At 36.8% G+C, this 23,403-nt stretch overlaps 1 protein-coding gene across 1 annotated transcript; it reads left to right on the top strand.

The window, feature by feature from the left end:
• Positions 1-229: 229 nt before the first annotated feature.
• On the top strand, positions 230-23,179 carry ESCO2 (establishment of sister chromatid cohesion N-acetyltransferase 2). Its single transcript, XM_014567062.2, has 11 exons — positions 230-409; positions 1,515-1,583; positions 2,491-3,322; positions 6,168-6,261; positions 10,049-10,106; positions 12,752-12,878; positions 13,982-14,113; positions 14,972-15,061; positions 15,705-15,848; positions 18,619-18,794; positions 21,869-23,179. Exons 2-11 carry the CDS (start codon positions 1,531-1,533, stop codon positions 21,999-22,001), a joined length of 1,839 nt encoding a protein of 612 aa, XP_014422548.1. The 5' UTR covers positions 230-409; positions 1,515-1,530; the 3' UTR covers positions 22,002-23,179.
• Positions 23,180-23,403: the final 224 nt, after the last annotated feature.

The raw sequence follows: 23,403 nt of genomic DNA, 5'->3' as shown, positions 1-23,403 counted from the left end.
GAATCTTGAAGAGTCGGCTTTTAGAAAAACATCTTACACCACGTGACCCTAGAATGTGCCTCGAGTTCAAGAGCGCGCCTTTATTCTGCCGAAAACTACGGTTCCCAGAATACACTTAAATTGAGGCTTTGGGAATGGAGCCCGGCGCTGCCGCAAAGGATTGTGGAAGACATAGTTTCGGTGAGAAGAGAGTGTTTCGCTTTCCAAGGGCGGGAGAAGCTTGGAGACCGCCTCCCGGGTGGGCGGGGCAAGCGCCAGCGCCCGGCCAATCACCGAGCCAGCCCCAGGGAGCGCTGGGAAGCGGCGAATTGGAACGCAGCGGCTTCTGCCCGGACTGGCGCGCGAGAATTTGAACACAGTGGAGGACCCCTGGCTTGGCTGAGGAGAGGTCGCTGGCTCCGAGGCGCAGGTGACTGCCGCGGAGGGCCGAGGCGGGGAGGTGGAAGAGCCGGGAGACCGGGAGGTTCTGTGGGACGTGGGGGTGAATGTCAAGGAGAAAAGAGCTTTTGCTCGGGGCTTGGCGCGTTCGCGGCGGGAGACCCAAGCCAGCGAGCGGGTCTCCGCGCTTCCAGGTCACTGGGTTTCCTTCTTTCTGACGCCCGAATTTTCTGGTCTTTTTGCCCTGCCAGCCTTCGGTGACAGGGGTGCTTTTCTCTCCTGCCTTTCCTGTCAGCCCCAGAACGGTCTCCCCTTAAGCTGTAGCTCGACATGAATTACCAGAGACCCTGGTCTTTCTGTTTAACTTTGAAATCACGCTTCTGTAATTTTTAAAAAATATACCCTATCCGAAGGAAGGGGAAGGGAAAACTCTTACTGAGTAACAATAGAGCAACATAGCATCTGCTTGAGAGTTAACGTGGATAATTGTGTTTACTATCCGCAGCCTTAGGAGGGCAGAGAATTTTGTAAACAAGGAAAACAAGCTGCTCCTGGGCTAGTAAAATGAGGGAGGATTATGCTCCACCCGTCTTCCTGTTGGCTTCTAATCAAAAAGTTAGAGACGGTTTCTGCCTTCATTGAACACGCAGGCTGTTGAGAAAGACAATCAAACCAACAACAAGAAAATGTGCTGAATGGATTACTAAGGAAGTGTAGGGTGCAATGGAAGCCTGGGGCAAGAGCATCTAACGGGAGGGGTGAAAGCCATGGCAGGACAGCTGCCCAGAATATAGCGATTAAACTTCGTATGAATTAATCAGGCTAATTGAAGGGGGGAGGTGTGCTCTGAGTAAAATTCTTCCTCCAAGTAGGATGATTTTCCAGCTTGAAACGTACTATCCTGCTTAATTAACTAATTAAATTGTACTGTGATGTGGTGCTTTTCCTTTTTTTAACCTTCATGGTTTCAGTCTTTTTTTAAAGTGATTTGCTTTTTCAAAAAACATTTTTCTTGCATCTTTATAGACCATCACCCATCTGAAAACTTTTTCAGGCTTTTAAAGTGTACTTTTGATATTGTGATTTTTGTATACATTAGATGAATTTGGTTATTATAATTGTCCTTTTGCTTATAGGAGTTCAGTTAAGAAGATGTCAGCTTTAACTCCAAGGAAGAGGAAGCAGCATTCTCTGAACTGTGACAAGTAAGTCTCATCCTATGGGTAGAACCTCTTAAAAGTGAAAAATCCAGTCTTGCATTTTTTATCTTCTCCTATTTCGAAATATTTCCATTCTTCCATTCACCTACTCCTTGTGGCTACAGTAATGTTTTATATTCTAACTCTAGTCTGGAAATACTGTAAGCTTTCATAATTAATTCTTTATTGGCTTTGGAGGGGATCAGAGAGAGCTGTTTTCTATGGCTTGGAAATGTGTGTCAAATCTTTCATTACCTTGATTCTTTCTGCTCTGTTATGTAACATTTAACATAGTGTTTTACGTACAGTAGGTGCTCATCTGTAAGGAATCCTGTAAATTACTCCCCACAGAACAGGCAGTAGTTTATTATGTAAAATTAATCGTTGTAGAGAACGTGTAGCAAAGTATATGGCCAAGACTTAGAAATAGGTTTCAAAACGTGTGGGCGCGCGTGCACACACACACACACATGTGTATCTCAAAGCTTCTTTGTTACTGAGGATTGTTTTCAGGAGGACACATCCTCTTTTTTTTTTCAGCAGGGGAGATAATTAGGCTTGTTTGTTTTAATGGAGGTACTGGGGATTGAACCTAGGACCTCTTGCATGCTAAGCACGTGCTCTACCACTGAGCTATACACTCCCCCCTCAAAGCTTCTTTGTAAACAGTGTTTGTTTTCACAAACATTATTGGGCTCTTAGTTTTGAAAAATATTCAAATGCTTTGTTAGGTAAAGACAGAATTTGAGAATCCTGTTGTTAAGCTAATAATGTATATGGATGGATGTTTGATGGAGAGGATGTATTTTTAATATGCCTTAGATGGAGAGTTGTTTATTGCTTAGCAGTAATTTGACACAAATATTAAAGCAAAATAACAATACTTACCAATGGACTGTATTTCTTTTCACAGCCTATCATCAGATATTCCATCAAAGAAATTAATTCTGGACTTTACTGAAAATGTATTTCCATCACCTAATCAAAAGCACACTTGTCAAAGCAGCGATAAAAATGAAGAGAAGTTTCATCACTCTCAACAAGGCCATTTCATTTCAAGTTCACTCAAAACAACTAAAATTAGATTGCCACCTGCCGGTCAAGGTTCACCATTTAAATCTGCTATGTCTACTGTATCCTTTTACAACAAAGATAAGTGGTACCTCAATCCATTGGAGAGAAAGCTGATAAAAGAGAGTAGATCCACTTGTCCAAAAACTAATAATGAAGATAAATCTTATCCTAGTATGACAGAAAAAAGGCAGAGAAAACCAGTCTGCTCCAAGAAAGTGAACAAAAAATCACAGAAGAGTTTAACTGCTAAGTATCAACCAAGTTACAAATGCATCAAGCCTGTATCAAAGAATTCTAAAAATTCCAAGCAAAATCGAGTGGCCTATAAGCCAAATGTGGAGAAAGAGAATAATTGTTACTCAGCTGAAAATAATCTAAATCCTCCTCGGGTTCTAAGCCAAAAAGTCAAACCACAAGTTACCCTTCAGGGTGGAGCAGCTTTTTTTGTTAGTCGGAAAAAAACGCCTCTGAGAAAATTGTCCCTGGAAGATAAGCCATTATTGAGACTCACCCAGAAGAATAAATCAGAAGTTATTGAAGAGTCTGATGTAGAGACTGTCAGTGAAGGAAGTTCTGAGACAAGGCAAGTGCCAAAGTGCTTGTTACTAGAAAAGGAACTGAATGTTGAGCTGCTGAGTGAAAGAAGTAAAAATGAACAAAAATTAATAAAGGTAAAGAAAACTAAATATAGCACTTTTAAAACTAAGTTGGCTATATAACAAAACTTTAGTGTACATGATATATATGTATAAAACTTTGAACAAAATTTTGTTTAAACTCTGGAGGACTGCTTTTATGAAGCCAAATAATATCACTATAAAGAATTTAGAGGCAGGGCAGAAACACGGGACTTGCCTCCCTTTTTTGGCATTAAGGTTTACATTTTATTAAGTTCCTGCATGACTGAAGTCCAGAGAAGCTTAACTTTGATTTGGTAGTCAACGTTTTTAGAAACTGGAAATAACAAAATTCAGATAGTAGATTTCCAGAGAATGAGCATGTTGTTTTTGTTTCAGCTCATTATTTAAAGTACTAGCTTATTCTAGAAAATTAAGAGACTACAAAGAATATAAAAAATATTCAGCTTCTGTAATCCCACTATTTGGAGATGACCACTGTGAATGCACAGTTGGGTTTTGGTCTGTTTTACATAGTATGTTTTCATGGATGCTCTGTGCTTTCTTGATCTTTCTCATATTTAACACAGCTAGCCTAGACTAGTACTGTCTGGTAGAAACAATACCAACCAGGTGTAATTTAAAATTTTCTATTGGCCACATGAAAAAAAAGTTAAAAACAATTTTAAAAGTTTAACCCAATATACTTTAAATGTTACCATTTCAATGTAATCAATATAAAAAGTTATTAATGAGATATTTTACGTTCTATTTTTGATACTAAGTCCTTGAAATCCATGTTTATATTTTCACTTGCAGCATATATCAGTTTGGACTGGCCATGCTGCAAGTTCTCATTAGCTGCTTGTGGCTGGTGGCTACCATAATCAACAATACAGGTCTATACCTTCTATTGTTGACCTATCAGTAAGGAGGAAAAGGTTGTTGTTTTGTTTTGTTTTGTTTCTGAGGTAGCTAGGTGCAGAAAACAATGAGGGCAACATGCTTTAAGAAAAGCTTTCCCCAGTTTGGCGTCTTCCATGTCTGTGGTGACTTAAGTATGCTCATCACAACCCTCGTAGCTGGCGAACTGACAGGTTTTCACGCAGTGCCCACTACACTGAGGCATACATATTGAGCAATTCAAACTCTCACTGTAGTCATTTCCCTCCTCACCTACCTCCTCTGATTGTTCTCATTGCTTCCTCTCAAATTCAACCCCAGTGCATACCTCTAGGAGTCACGTAAAGTTCAGATCTCAAAGGCAGAGATTGTAATTGGGGACCAGTGGACCAGGTCCAGCCCATGGATGCTTTGCTTAGTCTACAGAATATTTAGAGCCAGCATTTTTAAAAGATATAAGATCTCTGGCGTTTCATGAAAAATTGAGTTCTGGCAAAGCTAAGCCCATATTCCTGCACAGCAGTAATCCTGAAACGTGGTGTCAGACTACCATTTGACAGGAATGGGCTCTTCATTTTCTTCCACTAAGTCAATGTTTGAATACATATCTAGATCAGTCTAGTTTTGCTGCTAATTTTACTTACTTGCTACTGAGGTTTGCAGTTCCCACTGTAAATGTTTCTTCCTGTGTATCAAATATTGCCAAGTATATTGTTAAATGGAACATGTTTTGCTGCCTAAGTCGTAACAGTCTAATTCTACTAATTCTTTATATTGTTTCTGACAAAAACAAAAAAAACCAAAAAAAGCCCACACCCCTATATCTTGATAGGGGTCTTGGTTACATGGTATAGAAGTTTATCAAAATCCATCAAACTATACTTTATATATCTGTGCACTTCACTGTTTATAAATGTACCTCAATGTTTAAAACTTGGGGGCACAACTCGAGCTAAAATTCTCAATCCAACAAAACAAAGTGTGGGCTGGGACCCTGCCTTTCCACCCATCCACCTCCTGATTAGTATTTTCCATATCTATTTGGTGATGAGGATTCAGTCGTGTTATAGTGACATGATGATTTCTCTGCAACGCTTCTCTGACTTTCTTTTCTGAGTTTCATTTAAGGGACTAGGTATTGGGTTCTGTTTAGTTTTCAGCCTGAGAAGCTGGGCTTTCTTGCATCTTAAATTTGTGGAACTTGGTTCTGTTCTCTTCTTAAGATTTTAAGTACCCACTACTTATTATTCATCTCTGCTAGCTAAGGGTGAAATCTGTTTTCATTCAAGGGTGCATAACCTTTCCGCAGCTCATTATGGGGCCCTGAAAAATGGCAAACTGGTTGGTTGTCCCACCTCTTCTGAAATGTTATGATCTTGAATAGGAATTCCACCTTAATCAAAGTTTTTTTTCCTTTTTCCTCAAGCTATATATTCTCTAAGTCTCACCAAATTAGTAGTGTTAGTGAAATTTGTCAGGATTTGTTCTACTTTGTTTTTCCTACCTCCCTGTTAAACTGCCCAAAAAGTGGGAGTTAGAAGCCTCTTCAGCTACTCTAGAATGTTCTTTTTTTTCCCTTAGCTGGCTGTTTTTAAAGCTTATGACAAAAAGTTGTCCCTTTGCAGTTTGGTTGCTCCTGGGGAAATTTTTCCTGTTTTTACTAATTTTTTTTGTTCAATTCATTTTTATAGAAGGAATGTTCTATAATCTTCAATCTGTCATCTTATCAGGAAATAATAGATTTTTGACAGGTTGACAAATTACAGACAAATATGAACACCCTGTCTTTTAGAAGATTAGGTACATTTAGTAACTATAGAAGAAATTTTCCTTAAAATAGATTGTAAATTGAGAATTTAAAATTATGTTATAAAATGTAATTTATAACAAACTACATGTTTTGTTTTAGAAGCAGATCTATTGGGATTCATTCACTAAATAGAAAGCGAGTAAGAATTGTATAGGTTTCCTAATTTTACTTATTCATTATTTTCAGGATTCATCAGGTAGAGTTGTTTCTTCAAAGGAATGTAAAACTGATGAAAGTAAGAGTTTTCCTTCAGAGGATTCTTTCAGTGAGAACAAGGCAGGTAAGAAAAAACTTCTTCTTAGAGTGAGTTTATTTGCTTGTAATAATGCCTCATTACGTGTGTCAATATGAAATTATATTCAATAATTTGGATTTTTAAAAAAATATTCAGTATCTGTAACTTTGTGTCTGTGTTTATCTTGGTAACACTGTTTTCTGTGATAAGCAGTGCAGGACATTTTGAGGAGGAGGAGACAAGGAGTCGGTAGGCTGGAACTTAAGGCAAAATACTGGTGCCTAATTGGTCTGTGAGATGTCTAGGCTCCCTAGAGCTGGGTGTTTTCATCATACACATTTTACCTACCTTTTACCCCAAATAATAGAATGGAGTGAAAACAATTTATGTTATATATTTGTGATCAAAGGCCATTTGTAAGCAGAATATACTAAGCTGTAATAGGGCATTGAATTGGGCAGCAGCAACCTTGGGGTATTGTCTTAAGTTTGCTGCTCATTAACTGTGTGATTTAGAGAAGAGATCTCTAAAGTGAGGGCTTAGTCTTAATTTTTCAATTCTTCTTAGTTCTGAAATCCTATTATTAACTTACAGTGTCATTGTTCATTTAAACAGTATTTACTAAACTATGAATATAGAAAGAAGTTAATTAAGATTCTACTTACCAGCCCGATTCTTGGTAACTTTACTTTGTTGGCTGTATCTGTACATTTGGAAATGAATTAAAATTTATTTAGGAGTAGACATAAAGACTATAGTGAGAAACTGTAGCTCACAGGAAGTATACAGAAAAAGATAAAACTAAAAGCATAATCTCATTTACTAAATAAAATAGCCTACTTTCAGTGTACTGTTTTTCTGAGAAAATCAACTTTTTGAACTTGAATAAGAAAGACAATTGAACTTTTGTCTTTCTTATTAATAAGCTTTTTATTTTGCAGTAATTTTAGATTTACAGAAAAGTTGTAAAGATATTGCAGAGAGCTTTTGTATTACCCTGTATCCCCCACTGTTCACATCTTATTACTGTGGTACTTTTGTCAAAACTAAGAAACTGATCATTGGTGCATTGCTGTTAACTAAGCTCTAGACTGTATTTGGAGTTGACCAATTTTTCCATTACTGTCCTCTTTCTGTTCTAGGATCCAGTCCAGGGGACCACACTGCACTTAGTTGCCATGTTTCCTTAGTCTCCTCTGGTCTGTGACTGCTTTCTCAGTCTTTTCCTTGTTTCCATGTTTTTCATGACCTTGACATTCTTGAGATGTACTGGCCAGATAGATACCTTATAGAATGTTCCTGAACGTGGGTTCTTCGGATGTTTTTCTCATCATTAGATTGGGGTTATGGGGTTGGGGGAAGAATACAGCTGAGCACATCATGTCAGGTGCTGATGTCCACATGACTCACAGATGATGTTAACCTCTAGCGCTGGATTAAGGTCAGGTTTGCCCAGTTTCTTTACTGTATAAGTTACTCTTTTTCCTATTTCATACTCTGTTCTTTGGAAGTAAGTCACTAAGTCTCGCCCAGCCTTTCAGGGAGGGGTGGGGATTAAGCTCCATCTCCTGGAAGGGCAAGTATTTATGTATATTATTTGGAATTCTTCCTTAACGAAGAGTTGTCTCTTCTCTCATTTATTTATTCAATCTTTAAATAAATAAATGGACTCCTGGATACTCATCAATATGCACTCATGAATATTTATTTTATATTTTGGGTTAAAATCTAATACTACATGATTTATTCTGTTGTTCATATTGTTTTAGCTTTGACCATTGGGAGATCTTATCGGGTCAGTGCTCTTTGACATATCCCGTTTTTTTGATTTTTGAGAACTTCCTCATTACTTTCTGAAACTACAAGATGCTCTAGGCTCATCTTGCATTTTCCCTGACCCAGTCCTAGACTCAGCCATTTCTCTAAGCAACGCCTGGTTCCTTCTATTAGGGAATATTACTTAGAAACCAAGATCTGGACTTGTGTGCTTGTTGCTCCTGGAATGTCACTGCTCCTAGGCCCTCTCAGCAGACAGAGCTAGAAAATATCCCAACCCATGTATATGCAAATATCTGTAATTGTTTCTGTGTCTCTCTATCTGTACACAGCTAAATATAAACCCAAACTGGATGATGTCTCTGACTCTAATCCAGTACCACAGGGCTTATCCCTCACTCCCTTTTTTATCTGTAACTTCTCTCAGGGAGAAACTTGATTCCTGCCAATTACTGTCTGCCTACTTAAGTTCAGTCCCAGTATACCTGCAAAACAGTTTCAGGATTGTTAATTCATATTCTTGTGATAAACATATTTATCAATTAGAGTGTAATAATTAAGCACAGTCCTTTTGTCTTTAGCCTTCTAATTTCTAGTCAGAACACCATTTTGTAAAGTTACTTAGGTCATCTTTCTCCCCATAGCTCCTCAGTGCAGTTATTTATACAGTTTTAATACAGTTAGATTCATTTGTCATAGTCTGCATTCCGTCTTGGGATCTCTCAACACCATGGGTTATTTTTTTTTTAGCATACACAAAATTTTACTCTTTATACAGTTCTGTGGGTTTTGCCAAGTGCATAGAGCCGTGAATCAACCACTCCAGTACCCTACAGAACAGTTCTCTCACCCTAAAATTTCTCTTATGTGTACCCTTTGTAGTCAACTATTCCACCCTTCCTCATCCCCCTGCAACCATTAATCTGTTTTCTGCTCCCATGGTCTTACCTCTTCCAGTGAAAATGTCACACAAATGCCGTCATGCAATATATAGCCTTTTGGGTCTGACTTCTTTCACTTAGTAAAACACATTTTAAGATTCACTTGTGTTGTTGCGTTTATCAATAGCTCATTCCCTTTTTTTGCTGAATTATGGATGTACCAAACATAGTCTGTTTATCCATTCCCCATTAAAGGACATCTTGATTGCTTCTAGTTTTTAGCAATTATGAAAAAAAGCTGCTATAAACATTTGTGTACATGTTTTTATGTGAACATCAGAGTTCAGAACGCTTGGGTGAACACCTAGAAGCATGATTGCTGGGTTGTGTGGCAAACTATGTTTAACTTTATACAAAACTGCCAAATACCCCATAGCTGCTGTGCCATTTTGCATCCCCACCTGCAATGAATGGAATCCCTGTTACTTCGCATTCTCTCCAGCATTTGTTATTGTCAATTGTTTTTGATTTTGGCCATTCTAATAGGTGTGTAGTAATATCTCATTGTGCTTTTAATCTGCGTTTCCCTAATAACAAATTATGCTGAGCGTCCTTTGTGTTTATTTGCCATCCGTATGTCTTTGGTGAAGGGTCTATTCAGCTCTTTTGCCCATATTTAATTGGATTGCTTTCTTTTTAAATTTGAAAATAGTCCATCTTAATTAACTTTTCTTCCATGCATTGTGCCTTTGGTGTTGTGTGTAAAAACTTACCAAACCCAAGTTCGTGTGTATTTTTTTTCTAGGAGTTTTTAGTTTTTCAGTTTACATTTAGATCTGTGATACATTTTGAGTTAATTTTTGTATGTCTTTTTTTTGCATATGGGTGTCCAATTGTTCCAGCACCATTTGATGACTATCCTTTCTGCACTGAACTAACTTATGTCTCTTTGTCAGTTAGTTGACTATATTTGCATGGGTATATTTTGGGCTCTCTACTTTGTTCCATTGATCTGTTTGTTTATCGTTTTGCCAACACCATCCTGTCTTGATTACTGTTATATATTGAAATCAAATAATGTGAGTATTTTGGTCTTATTAATCTTTAAGATCTCATGCTTTAAACCTTTAAGTTTATTCTACAATATAAATTATTATTATTTTTTTCCCTACCAGTTTCTCCTGAGTCCGTTGTCTATCCCATCTTCAGTGTGTCTTCAGTCAATACAAAAAGGTAGGGGTTGGTCTTATTTTAATGTTCAAGATTTATTTAAGCATGAGTCTACTGGGTCCCTTTTTCTTTCTTATACTATTTAGTTTGGAGAGCATTTCTTTCCTCCCCTTGAAGGAGAATTTGAGAATAGGAGATGAAGTCAGACCCTCACAGAAATTTCTTAGAACTTAAGAGTTGAGAGAAGGAAAAGGCCTTTATGGGCTTGAATAATAATAATTGTTCCATTTTTATACAGTACCTGGCCCATAATAATTAGTTTACACCCATTATTTCACCCTCACAGCAACCCAGACGGTTGATACTATTACTGCCATTTCCATCTGAGGAAACTATCACTCAGCCACAGTAGCACTGCTGTTAGGTGGCAGAACCACGACTAGAACCCACCTTTCAGTCAAAGCCTGTTAGGCTCTATTGCCTCCCATGGGTACATTGATAATAGTTAATGTCTAATGGGCATTTACAACCTCATGGTGTAGATACAATTACTCCACTTTCTAGATGATGAAACTCTGGCCAGAGAAATAAGTAATTTGCAGCCGCTTAATGCTATTATAAATCCTAGCGGTGAAGCTGCCGCTGTCCTGGTCAAAGTTCAGGTTGGGGTGAGTGCATGTGAGCATAAATGGAAAAGCTCTGAAAAAGAAGTTTCTTACAGTCTGAACATCTTGCTAAGCAGCTTTGGTTCCTCTCTTCCTGTTTGAAGATAAATAACTAAAGGTATTGAGCAAGGAACTTATTAGCTAAGTTCTCCTACTCATATGGCACCTCACCCTGAATGCCTTGGAGACTGAGTTGGGTGGGCAGCTTTTCCCCTTCAAAGGCCATATTCCTAGGTTTTTTACCTTTCCCTTTTCTTGTCTGTCTTCTTTCATGACTGTTTATTGAGGATTGAAACCTACCACAATTAGCTAGTAACAGTGTATAAACTAATTTAACCTAGCATAAGGAGATATTAGGAGATTATTGTTTGAATCATTTGAAATTTGCTTGTTATGTATGGCCCAAAAAGTTAGATATCATCAATTTCTCATGGTGTAATCTATGACTTTGATTTTAGGTAGATTACAGATTCTCTGGGTTCATAGTGTCACATTCATTTTCATTCATTCGTTCCTTTGGCAAACATTTATAGAGTACTATGTGGTATTGAACAACACTGAGTTTTAGAGATGTGGAAATAAATAACACATGAGCCTGCTGTCAAGGAAGTTATGGTTTGAGGAGGACAGGCATTTAAACAAATATGTATAACAAAGTATTAAAATTGCTAGGATAGAAGAGACTGGTCACGTGTGCAGGGATGGGAAGAGCTGAGTTACTTAGCAAGGGTTGCATAAGCCGGGGAGGGTCACCGACCTAGACAGGTGTTTTTTAGATTACAGGGATTAGTAGGTTGTCAAATCAGTTTAAGGGCATCACATCCAGCATTTTTGAGTGATTATTATTTTTTTTTCAGTTATATGTGTATGTCTATATTGGTCATAATATGAAATATATTCTCTACTATAGGTTTGTCAAGACAGTTTGAAAGCCATTTTCTGGTGAGATGATAACAAGACAGCTTGGGTTAGCATAAAGCATTAGACAGTTTTTTCCCCAGTGTTTTCTCATTTGTCAGTGTCAGTTTATGTTTGAACCTGTTGATTTAGACACTTGGTTTCTTTTCCTTGCAGAGATTTCTATTTCTTTGGTCCTTGGGAAGAGGTCTTTTCATTATAAGGCAAGGGTTACAGGCTCAGTGCCTACAGAGCCAGCCAGGCGGGGTGGAGACTGGAGCCAACTGGAGACCATGTCCCATAAAAGAGCGTGTGCTCTGTAGCTCCAACTAGGAGATTCTTCGACAAAATACAGGTCTAGTGATCTTATAGTATCTCTTGCAGTATTGGAAATACACATTTTTTTAAGTGAAATCTCTAGATTGTAAAGTATTGGTAGCTAATCCAAAGTTTTAAACACTGTGGATCCATCAAAACATACCTGCTAGCTGGATTTGTCCTGAGGGGCTCCAGTTTGCAATCTCAATGCCATCATCCTTTCCTAATGGGAAAAGGTTGCCTCAACATCTGTCCAACCAAAATTTTTTTCCCTAAGAATTTGAGAATAGTGGGCTGCTACTTTAGGCACGAGGACAAGTGAGTGTACTAGTCTCACTCACTGCCCCAGTAAAAAGCTGTTGGATCGTAATATGCTGGTGGCTGACTTCTGTGGGTCTGTGAGATTCAGTACTAGAGTCTGCTTATTTGCTGTGGTGTTCCAGGAGTTTCTTTATGCCTTCATGGGTAAATAACTGTCCTAAGATTTGATAAAGCAGGAAAAGATTGATTTTTAAGGGCAACATCGGCTTACAAAGACACCCTGCCTGTGTGCATCTGGTACTGTAGATGAAACCCCTTGGACTTGGACTTGGAAGACAAGGGTTTCATCTTGCCGCCATTCTTCACTAGAGTAAGATCCTTTCTGAGTAGGCCTCGGGTTTCTCACTATTTCTAGCCCTATTGCTTTATCAGGTTACCATCAGTAGAAAGCACTAAAAATTGCCAAGTGCTCTGCAAGTGTTATATACGTATCTGTTTTATTTTCATTATAATTCCTCAAACATTTTAAAATTATTAAATAATAACTTTCCAAACTTCTATTTCAAGATCTCTAGTTGAAGAAGAGTCTTCTTTGGGATCCGTCACATCTACTAACTTCTTGAAACAAGTCAATATACAGAAAAATACTAACACCAGAGATGCAAATAAAGAAACAAAAGACCAGCTCATCATTGTGAGTAAAGTTAAAACAAAGCTACTCCTGTAGGTGGTTCTCACGCATAGAACATGCAGTCTGATGTGTTGTCTTAGCATAATTACCAGGGGTTATAAATGTTCTGATTTTGTGAATGCTAGCTCTGCTCTGGTGGCAGCATTTAAAGCTACTCAGGTACTTTTTTGAACTGATAGTGTTGGGCAAGGCTAGTAATTTACTAGAATGCTGATGAATGATTTGTTCCTGGGTAAGGAAAATTATTTTTGCAATAATAGACTTACTGAGAATAGCTACATTGCATCAGACCTGGGTTTGGCAAAATGTGGCTGTGGGCCAAATTTGGACCATAGCCTATGAGCTAAAAATGGCTTTTGCATTTTAAAGGGTTGGGATTTAAAAAAAAAAAAATGTGAAAAACCATGTGTGGCCTGCAAAGCCTAAAATGTTTACCATGTGGCCCTTGGCAGAAAGTTTGCCAACGCCTATATAGACAGTTCAGAATTTGGTATTTTCAGTAACATTAAGCAGTGCCTTATGAGATAGAATGGGAATTAATAAGCCTTGACATCAAATATCCCAGAATTCTCTATATCCATGAATTTATCTGCTTTTCCTAAACTTTTATTATGTATTTTTATTTTGTATCAACTCTTGGGGCAAACAATTTTAATATTCCTAACCACTTAAGGAAGAAATACCCTATAACAAATACATAAGACCTGAAATTTTTGCCCTGCCTCTTTGAAATAAGGCTTTTTTAGGCCTCTCATATAAAAGCTTATTAAAGAAGTTCCGTTGTTCATCTTAGCTATCATATTTATGATTTAATCTTATTCCTTCTTAAAACTATGGGTCTAGCTAAAGCATCTTGATTTTTTTCTCCGTTGTCCATTCAAAAAGGCAATTTCATTTCTTCCGTCAATTTACTGCAACTTTATGTCTCATTCCATTTTGTTTGTGGTGAGAGAGAAGAGGATGCAGTAACCAGACTTTCATTTAGTATTTCACTTGTGCCAACATAGAAGAAGAACAAGGACAAATTTGAATGAATGGTTACATGAACTAAATATAGAGTTATTTGTGGCATGTTTAGATGGACTTTTTTTTTCCTCCAATTATAGGATGCAGGTCAGAAGCATTTCGGAGCCACCACATGTAAGTCTTGCGGCATGGTCTACGCTGCCTGCAGCCCTGAAGACGAGCTGCAGCACGCTCAGCATCACCACAGGTTTCTGGAGGGAATCCGATACGCAGTAAGCAGCCAAAACACTCATTATGGTTTGTTCTGAAAGTAAAACTTCTTTAAAAGATACATTTCTTTTGCTTAAATATTGAAAGAGCGATAGATCAAAAAATATTTTATCATCTGCCATTTTATTGTCCTTACTATTTGAGACTGATGGTATTTAAATTAACTTTTGATAAAAGTACCATTTCGAACTTCGCCCTAACATGAGAGAAGTATTGTTCTAGGGAGTGAGCACCCTGCATCCTTACCTCTGGCTTTTTCAGCAGAGCCGAGCAGTCAGGATACAAAACTCAAAGACACGAGGAGTATCCCTTCTCCTCACTTCGGGTCCTTCTGTGTGGAGAGCATTACAAGGCAGCTTTTCTGTGCCTTCTCCAGGCTCCTGGGAGGAGAGGTCCCACCTCTTCAGGCGCCTCCCTACTCCAGATACATCCTATTGTTGGCCTTATCTGTATCATTGCACCTGCTGCTCAATGCATCCACTTTTCTCCTATTTTTATTGCAGTAGTTCATGCCTTCATTCTATTTTTAGCTTGATTTATTAAAACTCTGCTTATCCTACCCCTCCCCCACCTTCACACTCCTAATAATTCTTTTTTTTTTCTGTATATTTTTATGAAAGGCTCTTAACTTAACTTCGCCTTATTTTATAATAGATTATTTACAAGTCTCCCAATACGGTGTCAGCCCCTTGAGGACATGCACTTTGTTTAGGCATCTTTTATTTCCCTTACCACATTACTCTTCTTAGATCTCATCTTTTTTATATCATTCATTGTTCATCTTTTTGTCCTTTCCAGACCACATTATTGATTTTTTTTTTCCTTCTTCAAATTAAACTGTAACTTTTTCCCTTTGACAGGGCTGGAAAAAAGAACGTGTCGTAGCAGAGTTTTGGGATGGGAAAATTGTGATGGTCCTGCCACGTGACCCGACTTATGCTATCAGAAAGGTGTGGAACATCAGCTTTTCAATCCTTGTTTTCCTCCTACTCCCCCCATTCTCCACCAGGGTATCAACCTATGTTGGAGTGTAAAACACTTGCTTATAGATGATCCACTTGGGCACAGGTGTAAGGGTAACTTTCATTTGTTCATACAAATTTATTGTTCATACAAAATTAAACTTAAAATTACAGGACAAATAAAGGAGTGTCAAGTGGAAATTAAATAGATAAGGCACTTTCGCTTATCTTTATTGCATCTTCCATTTGTGGAAGATAAACCAAACTCTTTAATGTTGAGAAATTAATGGCTCCAGAGTCTGAATCTTATGCTGGTATTGCCTTTGTTTCTTGGGCTGGATGTTAAGCCGCAGTGAACAGTGAATAAAGCTGGAACAAAATCTTCCTACTCCTCATCCCTCCCAAGAGTCTGAATTTCTTTCTGCTGAAAGTGATCTTTAAAATAGTTTCTTAAAACCCTGTTTCCAAAGTGGCAGACACAATAGTGAAATAATTTTGGGAGTGTGTAAATTTAGGCAGTAGAGATAAAAGAGACTAAAATGATAGTTATCATAAATTTTGTGTATATAAATGCATTTCCTATTGTACTTTTTAAAACAAATTCACCTCTTTTGGTTTTTAACATCATTAGGTTGAAGAGGTTCAAGAACTTGTTGATAATGAATTGGGCTTCCATCAAGTTGTTCCCAGATACCCAAACAAAACCAAAACTTTTCTCTTTATATCTGATGAAAAGAAAGTAGTCGGGTGTTTAATTGCAGAGCCCATCAAACAGGTATGGTATATATCTTTTAAATTATTGGCATAATTTGTAAGCAAAATAAAGCAGTAGGGAGAAGTCTCAGGCACTTAAGAGTGCTACCATTAATGACTTTTTTCCCTCTAAAATATGCTTGACCATAGAGATAATTGAAATCATTTATTTCTATTATATGTGGTATTTTGCTTTATATAAGCAGGGTAAGTCAGTCAGTCTTATGTTCACGTAGTCAGTTCTATACTTGGACTACAAAGTATAGTGCAGTTATTGAGCTCTGTTATTGAGCTTGTGGCTTAGTGCAGGTTAATATATTTGGCAAAAAATTCCTTACTTGGTCCCTTAATTAGAATCTACTTTAGGTACTAATTAGCAGTGTTCTAGCAGAGGAGTTAGCAAACTAGACCATGGGCCAAGTGTGGCTCACCACCTGTTTTTGTAAATAAGGCTTTATCGGAACACTGCCATGCTCATTCATTTCCATGTTATCTGTGGTTGCTCTTGTGTTCCAGTGGCAGGGTTGAGTAGGTGCAACAGAGAGTACATGGCCCAAAAAGCCTAAAATATTTAGTTTGGCCCCATACAGGAAAAGGTTGCCAACCCTTGTTCTAGAATAGAGATGTATAGTTTTTCCTTTCAAGGAGCTTATAGGGTAATCTTTAGCTAGAGAGAATTGTAGTTCACATATGTTCTTTTTATCTGACTTTATAATATGCCACACTTATGTCTCCTTTCTTTTAAAAATACCTACATGTCTCAATACATCTTGAAATGATGCTAGCATTAATTTATCTTACACCTTTTTATAAATGCCTTCCTTTTTTCCCCCTCATACCTACCATCTTTATTTCTCTCTTATTTTCCTTTTTTTTTTTTTTTCTGCTTTTCATCTCACATACATACACATACATAGTTTCTTGTGTGTATCAGACATTGGAGAGAAAAGCAGTTGGTTTGTATTTTGGGTTTTAACAGTGATCAATTTGGCCTTTTCTTTCTCTGATCTTAGTAGGCTGTTTGTGTAGTGACAGTAGGCAAATACAGGTTGTCCCTGACTTATGATGTTTTGAGTTACAGTTTTTTGACTTTATGATGCTGTGGAAGCCATAGGCTTTCAGTAGAAACCATACTTAAATTTTGATTTTTTTCCCCCCGGGGCTAGCCATATGCACCCTCTTGTGATGCAGGGCAGTGGCAGAGTGGCAGCTCTCCATCAACCAAGTGATCACAAGAGGAAACAACTGGTACACTTACAACCATCCTGTACCCATTCGATCATTTTGCTTTTCACTTTCAGTACCGTATTCAATAAATGACATGGGATAGTTAACAGTTGATCATAAATCAGACTTTGTTTTAGATGATTTTGCCAACTGTCGTCTAATGTAAGTGTTCTGAGCACATTTAAGGTAGGCTAGGCTAAGCAGTGAGGTTTGGTAGGTTAGGTGTATTAAATGCATTTTCCGCTTACAACCTACATTTATCAGGACGTAACCCCATCGTAAGTTGAGTAAGATCTGTATAGCCAACCAACTTATACGTTTACTCTACTATTCATTCTCATTTCAAGTGGTAGTTTAATATACACCTATCAGAACAGCTGCAATAAAAAATAATGACAAATGTTTGCTGGGGAAGATGCAGGGAAACTAGACTTCTCATACATTGTTGGAGGGAATGTAAAAGGTTACAGCCTCTCTGGGGAAAGTGTGGCAGTTTCTTAAAAAACTAATCATACATTTGACCATATGACCCAGCAGTCATACTCCTGGGTATTTATCCCCAAAATGAATACTTAATTTCTACACAAAAACCCATACCAGAATGTTTAAAGCAGCTTTGTTTGTAATAGCCAAAGCCTGGAAACAACCAAAGTGTCCTTCAGTTGGTGAGTGCTTAAACAAACTAGTACATCTGTAAAGTGGAATATTACTGTTGATGGTGCAACAACTTGGACAGATGTCAAGGGCATTGCGCTGAGTGGAAGAGAGCTGTTCTTAAAAAAGGTCACATGCTGTATGATTCCATTTATATGACAGCCTCAAAATAATCAGAATTATAGAGACAGAGAACAGGTTGTGGTTGCCAGGACTTAGGGATGGTGCAGGGGGTAAAATGGGTGTGATTATAAAGAAGAAGCAAGAGGAGGAGCTTGGTGATGATGAAATAGCTTTGTATTTTGACTGTGGTGATAGTTAAATGAATATTCAGCTATGAAGAACTGTCATGGAATTATACACACACACGGTACCCATGTTAATTTCTTGGTTTTGGTATTGAACAGTAGTATGGAAGATGTAAACATTGGGGGAAATTGGGGGACTTTTTTTAAACTTCTCTGTACTGTTTGTTAACTTCCTCTGAATCTATAATTATTTCAAAATAAGTTAAATAAAAACTTAAATACCAAATAAATTTCATAGTTTATATGCAAAAACTTTCTTTAGTGTTATCAGTTTTTAGGATAGCATATTACATTTTAGTATGGTGAGCATGAGAGGAGTTTGCATACTTTATCAAAAGTCTGACTTTTATAATTTTTTTATTTGATAAAAAGAAAATTTGATATTGGTATAATACATTGGAATGTAGGAATATCTCAAAACTGCTAGTACTTTTTAAGCATTTTGTGACTAAATTGGCAAGAATTCAAGAAATATCAAAGAATTTTAACATTTTTGGTGAAGGTAAAGATTAATTTTAGATACTTAAATTTTATTTAAAGAATGGTTTAAAAAAAAAAAAAAGCTGTGTTGTTAGCTCTAGATTTCTGTGTATATCATTGCAGGCCTTCCGTGTCCTGTCTGAACCAACTGGTCCAGAATCCCCAAGCTCTAAAGAATGTCACAGGGCTTGGCAATGTTCAAATGTACCAGAACCCGCAGTCTGTGGGATAAGCAGAATCTGGGTCTTCAGACTGAAGAGAAGAAAGCGCATTGCAAGACGACTGGTAGATACTCTCAGGTAAGAAATAAAATAAAATGGATTAGACCCAGATCAGCTTTCCCAGAACCTCTCCTGGTTTATAAGCCAGGGAATGATGTTGGTAAGACACTTCTGTATAAATACTACCAAAGTCAGGCTAAGGCAAGCGTTGGCACTGAAGGGAAAAAAAAGCAAACCTAGATAAAGTCACTTTGGGGCACAGCATTCCAAGTCTGAAACATTCTAGCCAGTGCTTTTCAAACTACCTGTGGTCAAATACTAATTAGATCCAGACCAACACATTAATAAAATAAAGATGAATTGCTGGAAAATGAAACAGAAAAAGCAAACAAATGGAAAATACAAGCCCAAGTTTTTATTAGATTCAACAGATATAAAATTATATTTCAATAAATATTATCTATACAAACAAAATATAGGTTTAAAAAAAATTATAGAAGCTATACATGTTTACTGACAGTGTGTGACTAGGTGATTAATAAAGACTGACTATAACTCACAAGTGTAACTAAATGTAAAAGTAAATTAGCAACCTAACCCACAGAATGGGAGAAAATATTTGCAAATCACTTATCTAATAGGAGTCTAGTATATCCAACATATATAAAAGAACTCTTAACAACACAACAATAAAAAGACATCCCAACTTAAAAATGGGCAAAGGATTTCAATGTATTTCTTGTATGTTCTTCCAAAGCAGAAGTACAAGTGGCTGATAAGCACAGGAAACTGTGTTCAGCGTCATCAGCTGTAAGGAAAAGCACAAACCATTCACGAAAGATCTCCGTGCTACGTGCTTCCATTTGTAGAGAGCACTCAGAAGGGGCAAATCTGTAGAAAGCAGACCAGTGGTTTCCAGGGACTGAGGGGAGGGGGAATGGAGAGTGACTACTAATAGGCAAAGGGTTTCTTTGAGGGGATGACCAAGTGTTCTTGAATTAGATATTGGAGGTGGTTGCACAGTTGTGACTGTACTAAAAACCACTGAATTGTGCACTTTTAAAGGGTGAATCTTATGGGATATGAATTGTCCATTATAAAACTTCTGTATGCACACTTTGAACTAACACTGTATATTGATACTTAAAAGTTTCTAACGTGACAAATGAGTTTGCTTCTTTCTTGCTTGTTAATTACCTGATCTAGGTTGGATAGATGAGTTTCACACTTAACTCTCTCAACTTCTGAATTTAAGATAACAGATTACAAACTAACGACCACACTTCGAGTAGCACTGTTCTAGCCTTTTGGGTTCTATACACTTTTTAAGTAAGAAGACCAAGAGGCTCGCTGTGAGGCTCCAGTCTTGGGCCCTAATCCTAGTTACCCACACATACCTTACAAAGAGGAGCAGTGAGAAAAGTTGGTGTCTATAAAGATTTTTATTTATAGTTAATTATGAAATACGTCTTCTGTATTTTACATGAAAAGATGCATACCTTTGGTATAAAGAATACTAGTTAGTACTTAACCTGTGCTTCTCAGACCTGGAAGTGCAAGCCTGGGGGTCCTGCTGAAATGCGGGTGTGACTCAGGAGGTTGGGGTGGGGCCTGAGGCTCTGCATTTGTGTTAAGCTCTCAGGTGATGCTGAATGTTGCCGGTCTGTAGATAATACTTTGAGTTCTGAGGCAATAGATTACCTATAAGCAATGATAAAAAAAATTAAGTTGTCCTCAAAGGAGAAATATAGAACACATTCATTTGAGAACATACCTTTTCTCACACATCTGGGTTGAAGATCCAGGTAACATGACTGGCAGCGTCCTGTATATGAGGAACCTCAGGCTGGCTTTTTTTGTCTATACAGGCAATAAGTTTAAATCCTCACAAGTGTAGACTGTTACCCTCATTCTACATTAGAAGCAGCTGAGGCTCAGATAGGATTGTTAGTACAAGTTTATACTGATGAGCTAGTAAAAGGACAGTTAGGACTGAAACCCCAGATCTAATGTTTTTCTATAGTGGATGTCACTCATAAAAGACACTACAAGTGATTTAATCAAACCAACATTTTCCTTTGGAGTCTAGTAAATTTAGCATTAAATCTTGTATTCAGTTATACAGTCAGTATACCAGAAGCTTTTATCTCCTAATTGAATCCAATTCTTTAACTTTTCACTTTGAAGTAATTTCAACCCTATAAAAAGAACAGCGAGAATAGTAAAAAGAACCCCCCCCATATACTTTTGCCCAGATTCATTGTTTTAATGTTTCATTCTTCTTGAATTATTTAAAAATAAGTTACATATGAAATGCCCCTTTACTCCTTAGAACTTCAGTGTTGTATCTTAAGAACAAGGATATTCTCTTACACAAAGACAGCTCGGTTACCAAATTTGGGATATTAATATTGACACAATGATTTTATCTAATATGAAATACATATTTTAGTTCTGTCATTGGTCTGAAATGTCCTTCACAGAAATTTTTTTTCCTGTTCAGGATTACGTATTACATTTAGTCATTATACTGCATTTAGCCATCATATCTCTTTAGTCTTCATCTTCCTTAACCTGGAACAGTTTCTTAGCCTTTCTTTTCTATGACATCAAAGAACTTGAAAAGTATAGGCCAGTTATTTCACAGAATATTGCTCAATTTTGTTGAATTCTTTCAGCTATTTCATTTTACTGCTTTTAATCCTAGTTGAGCTGGATCAAGGAGAGTGGTAGTCAAAATGCAGATTCGTTTTTCCCTTGTTAAAGCTCTAAGTGTGTGATGTAGTTGAGAAGAATATAGTTACTGGCTAAAATTGGTGGTTATTTTTGTTTTAATTATCTGCAGCTCTTACTTAGCAACATTATCTCATATTTGTTGCTTATTACTGTGGATCACCTCGAGTCAGCTGGGTGGTTGGTATGGAACTTTTTCTGGGCCTTAGTTCTCTCATCTATGAAATGACATCAGATTTCCATCTCTAACATGTAAGGCATTGAGTCATTTTACCACCTTATAAAATGTTGACTTTAATCAAGAATATTTAAGGGGATTAAATTTTTTTATTTGGATTGCTTTAAAATATAATTGTGCTCATGTTTAATCAAAACTTTAACTTGGTTTCATTGTTAAATTGTCTTTTCCTCTTTTTTAGGAATTGGTTCATGTTTGGCTGTTTTCTCGGCATTAATGAAATAGCATTTTCTGACCCAACACCAGATGGCAAGTTATTTGCAACCAAGTACTGCAACACCCCTAATTTCCTTGTATACAATTTTAATAGTTAAAGCCAATTTCAACTATAGAACAGTTACTGTGTGGATGAGTTCAGACAGCTTGTGATCATACAACACAAACTTATTTAACAAATATCAAAGTAAAAATTCTAAAACCCACACACATATATAGAAACCTGCCTCAGTTTTGTTCATTATGAACTGAAAAGTCATGGGTTTTTCAAATTTGCTGATAATTATTAGGGAATTCAAAGAAAGGAAAAAATCTTTGGATGATGTATACTCACTAGCACTCTGAATCCTTAATTATGAAACTTTGCAGCTATAACTGGAAAATTCCTTGGATCCTACATAAAAACATGGACAGAGTGAGGTGGTTTTCTGCAGAAATGTGGCCACTTAATCATCTATAAAGCATTTGTGGGCCAGAATTATCTCATGCCTGATCAGAAACAAACAGGAAAATTAAAAGCCAGGCAAATAATTTCTATTTCCATTTTTTTTGAAGGTAATTCCCGAATTTGTATACAAAATTCTCACTTTATAGGTACTTGGCTATAGCAACTCAGTCTGAGTATATTTAAAGTATTTCAAGTTTCTAATTTGTAACAGGGAAAGATGATAAAGATTTCTATATCCTTTTATATAGAACAGAATTCTGTAGCTCAATATTTCAGTCTTTTTAAAAATCATTAAAAGCACACCTGTGATCAGATTTAATTAAAATTAAACTTTGTAACTGCACTATTTTCGTTTCATTAATTTTTGGTGTTTGAAAACGCTACTTTAGTGAACTTATTACTGGTGATTGATACCTAACAAAATGGATACCCAGTTGGATTAGATGATTCGTATGGTTACATTTTAAATGTATAATAACAGGACCAAGATTAGTAAATAAATACATCTAGGCTAATGGGCCACAGAATATGATGACATTATGTAAATACAGCTAAGTATGCACACATTTTTCTAGTATAATTCTTGAATACTTACTTTGAAAAACAAAGAATGATTGAGACTATTTTTATTTTGACAAAATCATTTAACTACTGTCTGGCAATAAGACTCTAGGGAAATAGTTGTCCAGGTTGTAACTCTATGTAGAATTTGTTCCTCTGCATTCTTTTATTTGCCTGTAAGTTAATGGTTCCAAAATTTTAAAGCCTACTTCCCAAAAAGACTGGAAGTGTTCAAATGTGTATAATTATACAAACATTTTAATGCTATTTTCTGGACTGCTGTGTTTACAAATTGTTTTAAATATTTTATTTTAAAAATTTTATTAACATTATTTTGCTCAATGCTTTTATAATGCATCAATTAAAATTCTTTTCAATATTCTTCCTCTATTCTCCTGAATAATTGAATGTACTGATTTTCACTTTTAAAAATTTTTTGTGGTTATAAAAATGGTACCTGCTCTTTATAAAAAAAAAAAGTCATTGAAAAC

This window comes from Camelus ferus, chromosome 31, assembly GCF_009834535.1.
Source record: "Camelus ferus isolate YT-003-E chromosome 31, BCGSAC_Cfer_1.0, whole genome shotgun sequence".
NCBI classification, from domain to species: Eukaryota; Metazoa; Chordata; class Mammalia; order Artiodactyla; family Camelidae; genus Camelus; species Camelus ferus.
Note: the sequence above shows the minus strand (reverse complement) of the source record. Positions and strands in the feature narration are given on the sequence as shown.